The sequence below is a fragment of the Mesoplodon mirus genome, assembly GCF_964341445.2.
Source record: "Mesoplodon mirus genome assembly, chromosome: 20".
NCBI lineage: Eukaryota > Metazoa > Chordata > Mammalia > Artiodactyla > Ziphiidae > Mesoplodon > Mesoplodon mirus.
Genome location: NC_138996.1, coordinates 31,588,824 through 31,605,321, shown reverse-complemented (window position 1 = coordinate 31,605,321; position 16,498 = coordinate 31,588,824). Strand labels below are relative to the sequence as shown.

Sequence of the window (16,498 nt, the reverse complement as noted above, 5' to 3'; positions counted from 1 at the left end):
TCTTTCTGTGGGTGCTAACAGTCATCTTTTCTGCCCCACAGTTCCTTCAGACGTATTTTTCATCCATTCAGTGTGGAAGGGATATTATGAATATTTAGGGAAAAGACAGCCTGCAACCCTAACTGTTGACTGGTTCAACGCCACAAGCAGCAAGGTGAACGCAACCTTCGTGGAAGCCGCCCAGGGGGAGCTGAAGTTGGCAGGTAGGTGCCGAGGGGTTTCACTAACCCCGATGTGAGCAGGGGCAGACCCTCCTGCTTCTCGCAGAGAGGGCACCAACGCGCGTTAAGTGCTGGTTACCGTTACCTTGGCTTTGCACCTGCTGCATCTCACTGGATCATCTCAGTAACCATGGCAGGGTGGTTCTATTGTCCCATTTTAAAGATTACAAAACCAGTACAGAAAAGTGAATTAATGAGCTCAAGGTGACACACAGATCGTCTTAAGTCACAGATGTAAGATTTATGTCCAGATATTCATGTCTCCAGAATTCATTCGTTTGCTATTCTCTCTCTCACTTTTAACTCATTTGCTCCTGGTGAGTTTTCATTGATGTATCTCAGTTAATAAAGCAATAGCTCTGATTTATATACCAGACGCTATTTTAAGTGCTTTATATACATATTGTCCTTTTCGTTCTTACATCCATCTTGTGGTATATTCTTTTTTTTTTTTTTTAAGGGTGAGAATTGTACAAGGGAAAGGAGTCTTTAATTTATTTATTTATTTATTTATTCATGGCTGTGTTGGGTCTTCGTTTCTGTGCGAGGGCTTTCTCTAGTTGTGGCAAGCGGGGGCCACTCTTCATCGCGGTGCGCGGGCCTCTCACTATTGCGGCTTCTCTTGTTGCGGAGCACAGGCTCCAGACGCACAGGCTCAGTAGTTGTGGCTCATGGGCCTAGTTGCTCCGCGGCATGTGGGATCTTCCCAGACCAGGGCTCGAGCCCGTGTCCCCTGCATTGGCAGGCAGATTCTCAACCACTGCGCCACCAGGGAAGCCCTTGTGCTGTATTCTTATTAAACACCTTTTTTTTTTTTTTAACTGATTAAAAAAGAGAGACACTCAGGGAAATTCAGTGGTCTTGCTAAGTGGATACGACAGAAGTAGGATTTGAGCTCTGCCATCAGAATCTCAGCGATTAGATCTTGAGCCCAGGCTCTCACCAATAAGACACAGAATTACCTTCATGACTGAATCTAGTGCGTTTTTTCAGTTATCTTCTGACAACCATGTGTCTTTTTCTGTAGACTGACTCCTGAAGGGATCAGACTCTGAGCTGTCCACAAGCTCCAGCACTGGTTCTGAACACCAAGGGGCCCCTGATGGCACCCGCACACTCACTAGTTACTAGACAGACACGGATTCATCTCTAGGAAGTGTGAGAGCAGGTCAGGACTTCTCCCCGGCCCTCATGCCTTGCTTTCCTGCTTCCTTGGATGGGAAAACATCTAAAAATGGTACACATACTCTGGATTTAGGAAAAGAAAAATAATTCACACTCAAAGATTTTTAAACAGGTACATATTTATGAAGTCGTGGTCCAGGGGCCCCAAAATTGCTTTGCATCTTGACCCTGTGAATGTATAAATGATTTAGACCAGGTGCTCAAATCTAGTCCTGTGTCAGAATAAACGGAGACTTTGTAAAACATTCAGATTTCTTAGGCTCACCCATCTCCTTTAGATATTATTTCTCTTCGTGAAGTTTGGATTTTTTTTTTTTCCCAAAGAAAATGCTTTAGTGATTTTGATGTAACTGATGTCCGTAGATAAGTGTTGGCAAATCTCTAGTTTGGATTTGGGAAAGCGGGTGGATCAAGGGTTGTTCTGGCTGAGTCCCAAGTGGATATAAGTCCACCTGCCATGTGCGTTCTCATGAGGAGGGGGTGTGGAAGAAGGAGGGAAACGAACGTCCACGGAGGGCCGGCTGGGGCCCCGGTGGTCTGCTGAGTTCTTTCATTTAATCACTGTAAAAGTTGCCTAATATATATTTTATTTCTGCTGATAGTATATAGAAGTGGGGTTCAGAGTTTTAGAGGTTAACCTGGATACCAGAAACACAGAGCTGCTGATGGACATGATGGAGCCCAAAGTCAAGTCCTTAGGTGGTCCTTCTTGTCCGTGGGTCCCCTTCCATCCTGTGTGATGGGCCAGTGGAGACTCTTTCTGAGATACTAGTTTCACTTCTCTAATGGGAGTTGCTGGGAATGAACTGCTGGAGTCCCTGAAGTGAACAGTGTGATTTTTCCCTTGAACCTGCCTCTCTACACAGAAGACATTTGGGTTCATTATTATTATTTAATATCTGTTTGTTTCTTTACTTATTTATTTAGTTCCTCCTCTGAGTAGGGAACTAGCTGTAGCTATAAACACATTGTCCCCCTTGCCACACCGTGACACCCCCGGGCAGTACCACTCAGCAGTCACTCCAAGGAGCTCATGAGTAGCTAAGAGGTGTGACTGTCAATCACTTCACACCCAGGGTCTCACGGGCTCCACAAGTATGTCCATCACACTTTGGCCACCCTGCTGCTCATTTCATTTTAGTAAGTGCAATTCATCTGTATAAGTAGCTATATTTGGGGTTATTGTTTTGGTCTCTCTTTTTTTATATTGATTTAGAAATATTTATTTTTTCCCATGTTGAAATTTTATGATAATTTTGTCCTAACTCCCCACGTGTCTTTTCAGCATAGTTGTCTTTATCACAATTGTCATTTTTTAGTGATTCAATATTTTTTAAAATAAATTTATTTATTTAGTTTTGGCTGCATTGGGTCTTTGTAGCTGCACGAGGGTTTTCTCTAGTTGCGGCAAGCAGGGGCTACTCTTCGTTGCGGTGCGCGGGCTTCTCACTGCGGTGGCTTCTGTTGTTGTGGAGCACGGGCTCTAGGTGTGCGGGCTTCAGTATTTGTGGCCCACGGGCTCAGTAGTTGTGGCTCGCGGGCTCTAGAGCGCAGACTCAGTAGTTGTGGCGCATGGGCTTAGTTGCTCCGCGGCATGTGGGATCTTCCCGGACCAGGGCTCGAACCCATGTCCCCTGCATTGGCAGGCAGATTCTTAACCACTATGCCACCGTGAAGCCCATGATTCAAGATTTTTATAGATGAATTTCCATTTAAAGTTATTATAAAATATTGGCTATATTCCCTGTGCTGTGCAATATATTCTTGTAGCTTGTTTAGTTCATACACAGTAGTTTAATCCCCCAGGTTATGGTCTCTCTTTTTTCTACATACTCCTATCCTCAGAAGTGAGTAAAATATGAATAAAATGCTGGATTTAAAAAATCAATTAACTGATGGTCTCTCTTTTTTCTACATACTCCTATCCTCAGAAGTGAGTAAAATATGAATAAAATGCTGGATTTAAAAAATCAATTAACTGATGGTCTCTCTTTTTTCTACATACTCCTATCCTCAGAAGTGAGTAAAATATGAATAAAATGCTGGATTTAAAAAATCAATTAACTGAATGCATATTACTTTTGTTCTTTCTGTGGGGTAAAGATGTTGAATTGAGTGAAATAGATGACACTGAAAGATAAGACAAGGACTTTCATAAGAAGTGATTTTTAGGAAAAAAGTACTGAAGCTAAAATTTAAAAATAAAAATATTAATCTCTGTGATTTAAAATGTTATCATCTCTGTACCATATTCCAAATCAAATGAATGCCTGCATTACTGACTCATAAGCATCCCCACGTTGTAAGAATAACCCCCTGATCCTTTCCTAGGCGTTTACAAGAAGGAAGAGGCCCACTTACTTCTGAAAGCTTTTCAAATTAAAGGCCCAGTGGATATTTTTGTCAGCAACTTTGAAAACGACAACTGGGGACTGGATGGTTACGTGAGTACTTCCTAGAAGGGTTTTCTAATCACCGCGTCTGCGCAGAGCTGGGGGCACCAAGGGGGATTCCTTTCTGAGAGGACCTGGTCAGGTCCTGTCTGCCCCGTGAAAACTCAGCCGGCCCTCATCCCAGCTGCGTGGCCACTTCATCCCTTCATTGTATGATGGAAGAAACCTGTCTCTGAAATGAGAAACAAACTGGCCAGGAGCAAATGGGCTGTTCCTGCCAGAGAGCTTAGATCCAGACCACACCCCACCATAAGGGTGGGGACCAAACTCTTTCCAAGGCCACTGGTAACCACCCCGAAAGTTCTAAAAGGTAGCATCCCCAGATAAACAGAGACTTAAGATGCCCCCTTCACTTTCTTCCTTGCAAGTTAACCCTTTGCTTCTGCTTTAATTCATCACCTAACTTGAGGGTAAACGGCCTCACGTGAGGTACACGAGACGGTAGTTGTGACACAGTGAGTTTTACATAATGTAGGTTCTGACGTCATTCATATGTGCGTCCCCGTTTACCAAGGGTACTTAACCTATATATATGTTATAAAAAACTACTGTTTTTGAGATCAAAACAAGAGAGAGAATTTATTTGTTAGTTGAAGTTCATGTCTCTATTTTTCAATTTCTAACTATAAGTGGGTCACTTGAAGGAATGACAAATTTTTTTAAATAGTTAACCTTTACTTTCTAAATAGAAATAATATTTATATTATGATAAAAGAAGAGATTATCATTAATCCTTGTTATGCAGTTTTTTCCTTTTCATGCATTATCAGGTATCATCCGGACTTGAACGAGGAGGATTTACTTTCCAAGGTGACATACATGGAAAAGATTTTGGGAAGTTCAAGCTGGAAAGGCAAGGTACGCTGCACTTACGTTGTTTTTCAAAGCATATATCAGGTTGGCCTTCAGATGATTAAGCTGAGTGTGATGGAAAGGGCATGACTCTGAAAGAAACAGAAACAAAAGTAATGGGAGAGACTCACATATTTTACAGCTGGATGAAAAAAAAACCCTTCTTTTGAATAGCAAAATAGACAATATCAGCTGCAATAAATATGCCAGACATGGAATTAATATACAGAGAGATATTTTGAAATAAGGGAAAAAAGCAAAGATGAAACACAATTAAAGAATAAACTAAATACATTACCTTAAGAAAATGATAAGACTAACTAAAATGTCCAACAAACTATTTTTTGTGTGTGTGTGTGTGCGGTTTGCGGGCCTCTCACTGTCGCGGCCTCCCCCGTTGGAGAGCACAGGCTCCGGACACGCAGGCCTAGTGGCCGTGGCCCACGGGCCCAGCCGCTCCACGGCACGCGGGATCCTCCCGGACCGGGGCACGAACCCGCGTCCCCCGCACCGGCAGGCGGACCCCCAACCACTGCGCCACCAGGGAAACCCTCCAACAAACTATTTTTAACTTCAAAAATATGTATTATGACAACAAAGATCATTTTCAGCTATGAGAATGTCAGCGTTTCTTAAAAATGATGTGGGGTGGACAGTAGAAACAGGCACCTGGGTGTTCATTTTTGGTGGGTGTATGAGTAGATGTGTACAATTTGATGGTATTCTTTCATCGACAGTTCTATCCCTAAAATTTTTAATCAGACAAGGGTGACCATTATTTTTTGCAAATTCAGGTATGTCTATATAGCAGGACTACTTTAAATAGTTGAAATTAGAAATAATCTGTGTATCTCACACATCTATCATAAATAAATTGCTTACATCAATAATTTTATACAATGTGTTACATTAAAGAGAAAACAATTTAATTCAGTATATTTCATTAAAGAAACAAAGATAACATATTGATGTGGAAAGGTGTTCACGACTTAGTTATGAGAAAAAAGTTTGCTCTAGACAGACAGACGGGGCAAATATGCCTGTCTTCCTTCTTTATCTCTTTCTCAAATACTTGATTACGTCTCAGTAATCCAACAAGAAAAATGTATGAAAAACAATCACTAGATGTGAAGCTTACCTCATCTATGCGCTAGTTTTGTAATCTAGGATGAATTATAATATTCTTGAGCCTATTTCTTCATCTGAAATCTCAGTAGAGAAGTCAGTTCCTGGTTGCTGTGAAGATTAAGAGTCAGTATGAGGGTTTGCTTTGTGCTAAAGCTCTTTTCACACATGTCTTTACTTGTGTTGCTACTAACACGGATGAGAAGATGCATTTTTTTGTAATGAGATGAGCACTGCATTTCTCCTGAATAGTATCAGCTACTTTATACTTTACTTACGGAATGCTACTAACATTAATTTTATAGAGGGGAATACTGCTATGTAGGATTTGATGCCAGAGCAACCTGTCAGAGGAAAACGAGTGTAATATTTGGTGATGATTGTCACTGATGAATTCATTTCATAAAACTTTTATCGGGGACTTCCCTGGTGGCACAGTGGATAAGACTCCACGCTTCCAATGCAGGGGCCCGGGTTCGATCCCTGGTCCGGGAACTAGATCCCACATGCATGCTGCAAGTAAGAGTTCGCATGCCACAACTAAGGAGACCTGGAGCCGCAACTAAGGAGCCTGACTGCCACAACTAAGGCCTGGCACAACCAAATAAATAAATAAATACTAAAAAAAAAACTTTTAGGGATTCCAAAGGAAATACGTACCAACCTGTATAATATCATGCTTAAAAAACAAAAAACTTGACCAAAAGGGATTTAATCATAAAATATTCTAATCCACCTTTCCAAGCTAAGAACTTTTAAATAGAAGAGCTTTAACTTATAATGTCTGCTATGGCTGAGATGATTTTTTAAATGGGGTTATATTATTTTGAGATAATGAAATAGACCAACACTAATGATGGGTAAAGTTTTCTTTTGCTCTGAGCCAAACCCTGTAGTTATTTGCCCTCCTTTCTCCCGGATGCACACGCTCTAGTAATTTTGTCTAAAGACACCCCAGCAAGCTGTGCACGATCCTCTGTGGATGTCTGTGTTTACTCATCCAATGAGCCTGACCCAAACCGTCACTTTGCTATTGCAAATTTTCTTTGCATTGCCCCATTTCTTTTTAATCTAACAAAATAATAGCTTGCTTTAACAAGTAATCTTTCTTCTCATGTGATGATGAGCTTATTGTCAGGAAAAACAATTTGCCTCACAAAATAATTTGAATCACAAGCGAGTCTCCCATTCAACTAATTAGAAACGTCTATGTTTAAGTAATACTTCAACAGCAACCATTCATTTAAGAATTATGGGGCTTCCCTGGTGGCGCAGTGGTTGAGAGTCCGCCTGCCGATGCAGGGGACTCGGGTTCGTGCCCTGGTCTGGGAAGATCCCACATGCCGCGGAGCGGCTGGGCCCGTGAGCCATGGCCGTTGAGCCTGCGCGTCCGGAGCCTGTGCTCTGCAACGGGAGAGGCCACAACAGTGAGAGGCCCACATACCGCAAAAAAAAAAACAAAAAAAAAAAACAGAATTATGGCTACACTCTATTTTTATGGTTAAAAATAAACAACCTCTTAATTGTCTCCAGTCAGTAGATAAACTGGAAAAAAATGTGATTATCATTAAATGGACACTAAACCAAGTTAGTTTGAAAGACAACTCTGATGCAAAAACTTGTGTAAGAAACTGAAAAATAAATTGGTTTTCCCATTAAAATTGAATCCCCTCCCCCAAATATACACAATCAGAAGGGGAGAAGGTGCAAGCCATGTATCTAACAAGGGACTTGTGTCCAGAATGTAAAAACCCTTACGGCTAAACAGTACATAGGCAAATAACCTAACTAAAACATTGGCAACAAATTTAAATAGACATTTCAACAAAGACATAAAAATGACCAATAAGCAAATGAAAAGATCCTGAACATCATTAATCGTTAGGGAGACACAAATCAAAACCACTTCACACCCACCAGGACGGCTTGGATCATAAAGACAAGAAACCAGTGGAGGCAAAAATGTGCAGAAACTGGAGCGCTCGTACTTTGCTGATGGGAAAGTACTGATAAAAATGGCGCAGCTGCTGTGGAAAACAGCCTGGTAGTTCAAGCAGGTAAAACATGGCGTAAGCACAAGATTCAGCAGTTCCACTCCAACTTGTATAGGCAACAGAACTAAAAACATGTTCACACACAAATTAGTACACGAATGTTTATACCAGCGTTTTTCCTAATTGTCCAAATGTAGAAACAACCCAAATGTCCATCAACTAATGAATGGAGCAACAAAATGTGGTGCATCCACCCAATGGAATATTATCTTGAAAACATTATGCTAAGTAAGAGAAGCCATTCACCAGAAAACACATATTGTATGATTGCATCTATATGCAGTATCCAGAGCAGGTGAATCTGTATAGACAGAGAGTGGATGAGTGGTTGCCTAAAGCTGAGGCTGGGGTACGGAGGATGAGGAATGACTGTAAGGGTACCGCTTTCTTTTAGGGGAGTCAGCAGTGTTCTCACATACATTGTGGTGATCCTTGCAGCACCAAAACCCCCAAGTTTTAATAATAAAAAAAACCCTTGAATTGTATGTGTGCACTGAAAGGGTGAATTCCGTAGTATGTGAATTTCTTTCAATAATGCTCTTAAAAAAAATTGAATGGCCCAGCCTATAATGTGAAAAGATGCTCACCTTCATTCTTAAGAAATGGAACTGAGAAAATAACTACACGCTGTGTTTGGTTTATTAGCGAGTAGTGATAATAATAGGAAAGGAGGGAGGTGGAGAGGGAAGGGGGAGGAGGGTGGCAGGTGGATGGGGTACAGCCGTCCAGGTGCCTCCTGAGACAGTGGTTGGAGTGAAACTGGGACCCCACTTTGGAGAGCAAGTAGGGAAGACTTAGCAACACTACAAGTTACACATTCTGCTAGGCAGTGATTCTACTGCTTAGAATTTATCCTGTATATTCAGACTCCTGCTGATGTATCGCTGTAGAAAAAGAATTGCATGGCGGCATCATAGAAAAAGACCTAGAAATGGCCTAAACGTTCTTCAACAGTAGACTGGCTAAATAAATTCTGGCATAGCCAATTAACAGAATACTGCACACGTGAAACCAATTAAATTCATATGCACAGATGGAAGAAACTCATGAATATATGGTTAAGTTTAAAAAGCCAAATACAAAAAAATGTAAATAGTATCCCCATATTTTAGGAAAGTAAGAAAAGAGAAACAATCATATATATTAATAGTACATTGTGAAAAGGACACTAAAACACAAAAGCAAAAACAAAAACCTCGTCAATCATAAAGAGGAAAACTAGTGTAAAGGGCAAGGAGTGACCCTTTATTTCCATCATCTTTATAGTATTTGTTTCTATATCTGCTTATGCCATTTTAATTAATATCATGTGCATGCATTACCCTTTAAATTATTAAAACACAGGTAAATAATTGAAATTAACTAGGAGCTCCAGACAGCATAATAATATCAGAGTAAAGTCAGGAGTTTAATTCACAAAGACCTTTTATGTTGCCCTGTGTTATGATGTGGGGTCTCCTGTGGCAGGTCCATTATCCAGGATTTTATTAATTGGAAGTCTGATATCTATTATGGCCAAAAATATATAGTCTTATTTGCAGATAACAGAAAATAGCTTTGGTTAATTTAAGCAGGCTACAAATTTATTAGAATGAGGCAAAGAGATGCACAGAATTATAAACACTTGGAGAATGAGCCATGGCAATTTATGGAAACCATCGGATGTTGAACTACTCCAAAGACAGTACCATTTTTTTATTCCTCAAATATATATTGAGCAACTATTGTGTCCTAGGTTCTGCTGTAGGCACCGGGCACTCAAGAGGAAAGCTGGCCAAAAAACTGCCCTGGCATAATGCAACTTACATTCGAGTAAATGTGGGTCCTGGGAAACTTTTGCTACGTGCCACGCATTGTTCTAAGTAGTGGAGATCTGACGTTTAATTCTCACGACAAAACCATGGAGTTATTGCCCTTTGAGCAGCACCGCGTTTCTCCCTGCTGGACAGCGCCACCCCTGGTGGCTGTGTGTTTTCTGCTGCGCGCTGCCCCTGGACTGGCCGGTGGTGGCTGTAAGCACCACGAGGGAGCACTTGATGTGGTCCCCAGGGCTCTAGCCCCACCCCACCCCAGCCTCACCACAGCCTCAGGACCCAATTCTAAACTGTCTTAGGAGCCTCTGCATCACTCGTGCCAAACTCGATGCCTGGGGGCGGCGGGGAGCTTCCCATTGGCTTAACTCTGCTCACATGCCCATCACCTGGATGCTGAGATTTAGGACAAGTATGTGGCGTTTTCCCCTTGCATGGCAGCTGGTGAATGCATCTGGAAATGAAAAATTAAATCTGATTCCTATGTGCTGATACAGAAGGATCGCCAAAAGATATGGCTAATTTACAAAGTGCCAACATCCAGGATAAAATACATTTATATTAGACGTGAAGGTGGTAGGAAGTAGCATAATCCTGCATCTGTTGAAGGAGATGACAAATAATATTTTTAGGTTTTTATGTGAAAATTCAAGATTTTTTTCTTTAAAAGCCTATTTAATTATTTTAAATATTTGATTGTTTCTTTGTATCTGTGGTTTGTAAAAAAAAAAAGAAACAAGAAACATCCCATAAATTCTGGAAATATACTTCTAAAACAAGGTCAGCTTCTTTCTAACAATTCTGCTGTATTCAGATGACCCCAATCATAATTGATCACAAACGTGCATTGAGTGGTTCCATGCAAGTAAGCCAAATACATTTCAAATTGCAGTGTATAAGTAAATTCTTCAAGAATCAACTGCATTATTTGGCAATAATCACTTAATAAATGCCTTCCGATTTGAATTTGTAATGTTTGCATCTTTCTCAATGCCGTGCATATATCTGCCACGGCACAGATACGGAGAGTTAATGATTATATCACCTTCGTGATGTTTGAGATGTTTACACCTGCGTCCCTTCTAATTGACAGAAATCATATTTTTGTGTCTTCATAGAAGCCTGCGTCATAACACCAAGTTGCATTCCTTGATCATTTCTGAACTCTGTAGTGAATTTTGGAATCTACCCAAATAAAGGGAGATGGCACCTTGATGCTCACCTGTGATGAGTGTGACGCCCTCTTTATAGAGACCTGGGCTCTTTATTCAGTGGCACATCCTGCTGAGGCTGCGTCTTAGAGCAGGAGGCAACAGCAGGCACTGCCCATCCCGTAGAGAGACACGGCCGCGCACGCGGTGTCCGCAGCCCCGGGGGAGGTCGGGCGACGGCGCCTTTGCCCCGCGCAGTGCGGACGCGAGCCTCTCCCGGGAAGCGGGCTTCGCGTCCTCGCCATCGGGAAGGTGGGCCTCCGGAAGGGAGCCCCCGCGGGTCCCCTGCCCCCCTCGCCGTGTGCACGCGCTCCCACGCCCGCCGCAGAGCGCCCCGGGCAGGCTCGGGGCCCGACTGCAGGGTAAAGGCTGCTCTCTCTTCCAGGCGCCCGAAGCTCGGCTCCAGACCCCGCGCGCCCCCAGCGCGGCGCCAGCAGCGGCTCCGTCGTGGCCGCCATCCTGGCCCCGCTCTCCGCGCTCGTTCTCTCCGGGCTCGCGTTTCACCTCCACAAGCACAGGTAACGTGGCGACACCCCGCTCGCGGGCGTCGCGGCTCCTCCTGAGGCCCTGCGGCCCTGACAGCCCGTCCCCCCCTTGCCTCTCGCCCGCAGAGCGAGGCCGAAGGTCCAGTACAACGGCTACGCCGGCCACGAGAGCAGCAACGGGCAGGCCTCCTTCGAGAACCCCATGTACGACACGAACTTGAAGCCCACCGAGGCCAAGGCCGTGCGCTTCGACACGACCCTGAACACGGTGTGCACCGTGGTGTAGCGCTCGGGCCGGCCGCCCGTAGCCACTCCTCCGACGCGGACGGCAGGGACCACAGGGGCCACAGGGCCTCCCTCACCCCGCTCCCCGCCGCCAACGGACCCTGTCTGGGGAGCGGCCCCCGGCCTCCCCTCCCCGGCGGCCTCCGGGCGCGGTGACAGACGGTAGCACCGCGGTGGGTTTGGTTTGTTTTTCTCAATCCCCATGAATACGAATATTCTGGAGAAAAAAAAAAAAGCCCTCTTGAAGAAGACCCCTTTCTGGTAGCCGCACACACCTGCAGACGCTTCACGCCGTCCCTGCCGAGACCAGAGGAGCTTCGAGGGACCCGCAGCTCACCTCGGGGTCCATCTCCAGGGCCATCTGCAAATTTCCCACTCAGCCGTTCTCTTGCAGAAGTTTTGATGCACAATTTTTTGCACTAGTGTGTTCTGAATGACTAAGATTCTGATAAATAAACTATTCACACGGGGTTTCCACACACTCTCCATTGTATATAAGCTGTCAAGCTAAGCATTCCACCCGCAGGGTTTAGTTGGCGCGTTAGAAAAAGAAAACACAGCCCCAGATACGGCACAGGTTTTAAAAGGAAAAAAGAGTATTGAAGAGATTTATTTTATTATTGCTTTCTTTTAGCTTCATAGATGTGCTGAATTCACTGAAAATGTCCGATGAGGAAAAAAAGAGGCCTTTTATTTCCCACGTGTTTTCTTTAGTCCCGTCACCTCCCGTGGTCGTCGCTCTCACGCTACTTCCGAGCAGGTTTGCAGCATGTTCTATTTGCCGTGTACAGATGTGAATAGTAATTTATTTTAGTCGCTCACACTCAGAACCTGTGGGTTTGGGCTCACAGCACGGTCTTCCCTTGCGCATTGTGATTTTTTCCTTTCGCTGCCATCACTGTCTGGTATCGCGTTGAAGGATAGTGAACCACAGTAGCCCCGGAATATAGTGGAAAAGGTTCAGGATCAAAATATCAAGTGTTCCTTTAGAGGCAAGGAAAAGTCACACCCACTCTTCTTTCCCGATGACGTAATTTATGTACTACTTAGTCTTTTGTTTCATGCTTTATAATTCCAGATGGGAAGAAAATTTCAGTGACTTCAAGTTTAAAATTCATCATAGGTAAATTATGAATTGCAGTATAAATAAAATAGGTGTGATTCCCCCCACGTGGATAAAATCCAAACACGAAGTAGAAGATGCGGCAATGAGAATTCAAAAGTGAAAAACAAAACAAAAAAGTCAAAGTAATAGCTCATGCTTTCAAAAGTTTCGATCTGAACATTTTAGTGGCTCTCACCCACTGGGCGCTCACTGTTCTGTTGCCTGTTTGAAGGGGCACAGCCGTCAGGAGGCACGGCCAACCTCCTCCGGTTCCCCCGGCCTCTCACACCCCACGGCGTGGAACTCCAGGGTATTATGCTGAGCCTCTGCTCCTTTCCCTCTGGCCAGCCTGGCCACAGGACCGAGAGCTGTCTTGCAGCCTGGAGTCTTTATGGCTGTTTCTCCTTAGACCAGATGAAGCCAGCCAGAGCCAGGCTCCTAGCACACCCAGGGAGCCGAAACAAAGAGGAAACGGGAGGAGGTTTGCGCCTCTTTGTGTGCAGGGGAGAACAGGGTTAACCGTACATACGAGGTGTATATATATACATACATATAGATAAATATAATATCGTGTACATATGCGGTTTGACTCATTCAAACTAGGTGCAAAATGCTGACTTCAGAGTCTGAATTAATGTCTCTCCACATCCCCGACCTGCTTGCTGGTCAATGACATTACGAAACCCTGAAACGACAGGACATACATACATACCAGAAACCACAGATCAGATTAGACATGATTCTCCTTTGTGTGCAAAGTCAGAGTGTCCTCAGTTGCCAGTTGGGAGCATGTTATTTAAAAAAAAAATACTCCATGAAATTTCCTTGCGAGAATTCTGCCTAGTTTCTTCCCAGGGTGTGTGCAGTGTTAATCAGATTCCTGCGAGGTGTTGGAGGGTCCTGTTCAAGCTGTCGGCCAGTGCGCTCTCTGGGTTCAGGCTGGAAGATTCTTTCCGGAAGCAGCCAGAGCACGTGGAGGGCAGGAGCCCCTCTGACAGGTTCTGTGCTTCAGAGCTGTTCAAACTGCTGCTTGTCCCACACATCTTGCCTTTCTTCAGGCTAGCTGCAATAATTTTTTTCTCCTGTAAAGTATTTTGTAAACAACCACAAAAAAAGCTACTATAAAAAAGGGGAAAGAACGCTGGCATTATGATCAGGAAAACCATCGTCATCCCCCCATCCATCCGTCTCGCCACCCCGCCACATGCTGCTGACATGAAGTAGGTGCAAACGACCTTTTTGTACAGAGATATATTTTTTATGAAGAATTTGTAAAATTATTAAATATGCTGTAATTTTTTGATTAATGTAGGTAACTTGTTAAAAAATAAATGTTTTTACAATACAAAACTGTAATTTTCCCAATAATGTACAATGTACCATCTCTAGCTGACGTTCAGTTCTGATCCTATTACACATGTATTAATATTAAAGTGACCTGTTAAAATGAACAGTATCCTTTTTGTCAAAAAAAAATTATACAGAGAGTGTAATATAGCCTGTGCAATGCCACCTATCTTTAAAGCAAATCAGAGTTCTAATTAAATATTTAATTTTAGATTTCTATTTTTCAGTGTGAATTTATTTTATCTTTAATAGGTGCATGCGAGTCTCTGGAGGGGAAGGAAGAGAATGAACATGTCATTGATGGGCTTTCACTTTATTTAGAACGAGGGTCGATGTTTTCCCAAGACACAGCGTCACCGTCATGGTTAATAAATAGCACATTTATGAAAAGCCGTGATACAGAGAACAGCAACGTGGAAGCTGACAGAATTCTTGACAGTTTTTGCCTTAAAAGTCAATGAGAGCTTTTAGTTCCCTCCAACCCAAAATCAAGCCTAAATTTTTAAGATAAAAAAAAATTGGGGGCTTCCCTGGTGGCGCAGCGATTAAGAATCCGCCTGCCAATGCAGGGGACATGGGTTAGAGCGCTGGTCTGGGAAGATCCCACATGCCGCGGAGCAACTACTAAGCCTGTGCGCCACAACTACTGAGCCTGTGCTCTAGAGCCCATGAGCCACAACTACTGAAGCCCACACTCTAGGGCCCATGAGCCACAACTACTGAGCCTGTGCTCTAGAGCCCACGAGCCACAACTACTGAAGCCCACACTCTAGGGCCCATGAGCCACAACTACTGAGCCTGTGCTCTAGAGCCCACGAGCCACAACTACTGAAGCCCGTGCTCTAGGGCCCATGAGCCACAACTACTGAGCCTGTGCTCTAGAGCCCACGAGCCACAACTACTGAAGCCCATGCACCTAGAGCCCGTGCTCCACAACAAGAGAAGCCACCGCAATGAGAAGCCCGCGCACCACAACGAAGAGTAGCACCCCACTCGCTGCAATTAGAGAAAGCCTACATGCAGCAATGAAGACCTGATGCAGCCAAAAATAAATAAATTTAAACAAAATATTGGGAGTTCTTTCTGTAAGCCTTCACCACACTGAAAATGCCATGTAAGAAAATTATAGACGGATTTCACGGAACATTTCAAGGCTCACGAGTGAAGAAGGCTCAGAGCATCACCCCTCATAGCACCTTTAGAGTTCAGAGCCAGCTTCCCACTCACTTCTGTGCTGAGAGAAACAGTGCTTTCCGAGTCCTTAGTGGCCCGTCAGGCGGGACATCTTGCAGTTAAGCAGAATGATATAGTAATTTTCCTGAGAATCAAATTATTACAAAATAAAAAACAACCAATAAACAAAAAAAATAGCCCCAGCGTGGCATCCAAGTAACAGTTTTGACATCCAACGTAGAGTCTGGGTCTTGGTGCACCAGCGGATGCCTTTAAATGCCAAGGATTAGGACCTACTATGCAGCAGACACAGCTCCAGACGACCGACATACATTCAACGTAATCTAGCAAAGTAGGTTTTACCACTTTGATTTTATAGATGACGAAGCAGAAATGCAGAGACATTAGTGACATTACCCAAGTATGCACAGCTCGGCAATGCTGATATTAGAGGCCAGTTTTCCCTTGCTTTAACATTCTTTTTCACCAAAAAATCGTGATTAAATTCATCAGCGTTCCCTTTTTCTGCAATTAAAAATGTTGTCACTCTAACTGTAAATATATTTTTTGTTGCATCTGGTAAACAATGACCACAAGTTAAGAATTTCAGGAGAAATAAATACTGCGTATGATCAGCTGTAATATCCCCCAGCACCGCTCCTATGTGATACATTTGGGAGCGCTACGATTAGCCTGTGTGTTAGTCTAACACACCGACAGCACCTGAGAGTTTACTCCTCACTGACCCCTGCCTCGGGGCGCATCCTGAAGACTGACCGGGAATTAATGAGTTGCCTGTGTCTGGAGGGTTTGGGATGTGGCCGCCCGTCCAGCACCGAGGAGGTCCTCCCACAGCCGCTGAATCTGAAACAGCTGTGGGGCTCGCACACTCATCCTGGCCCCCTCCTGTGACGGCCCGTGAGTTTTACACCCTCTCACCGCCAGGCGAGCCCACCACCTAGTGCTGCAGCCCTTTGTCCCCAACCGTGGCTCCGGACTGCACTGGATAAAACCTGACTTGCTCCTTGTCTGGGTTGGACAGCTTTCACAGGACGACAGGGGGTCTCGCTGAGGCAAAGGAGCCCAAAACAGCAGAGCCCATCTCTCTGGACGTCACCGTCTGTGGAACCCGGCCCGGGGCCCTTTTCGCCTGACAGCAGAGCCCAGCGACCCCCCGGAAACGCTCTCCCC

At 44.0% G+C, this 16,498-nt stretch overlaps 1 protein-coding gene across 1 annotated transcript in view; it reads left to right on the top strand.

The window, feature by feature from the left end:
- The window catches only part of CSMD1 (CUB and Sushi multiple domains 1), a gene marked incomplete at its 3' end in the record, with an annotated part of 1,728,858 nt that extends 1,717,175 nt beyond the window's left edge, over positions 1-11,683 (top strand). Inside the window, exons 66-70 of the mRNA XM_082608811.1 lie at positions 42-203; positions 3,738-3,850; positions 4,630-4,717; positions 11,298-11,430; positions 11,524-11,683. Coding sequence (XP_082464937.1) covers positions 42-203; positions 3,738-3,850; positions 4,630-4,717; positions 11,298-11,430; positions 11,524-11,683 — 656 coding nt within the window. The remainder of the gene's footprint in view (positions 1-41; positions 204-3,737; positions 3,851-4,629; positions 4,718-11,297; positions 11,431-11,523) is intronic.
- Positions 11,684-16,498: the final 4,815 nt, after the last annotated feature.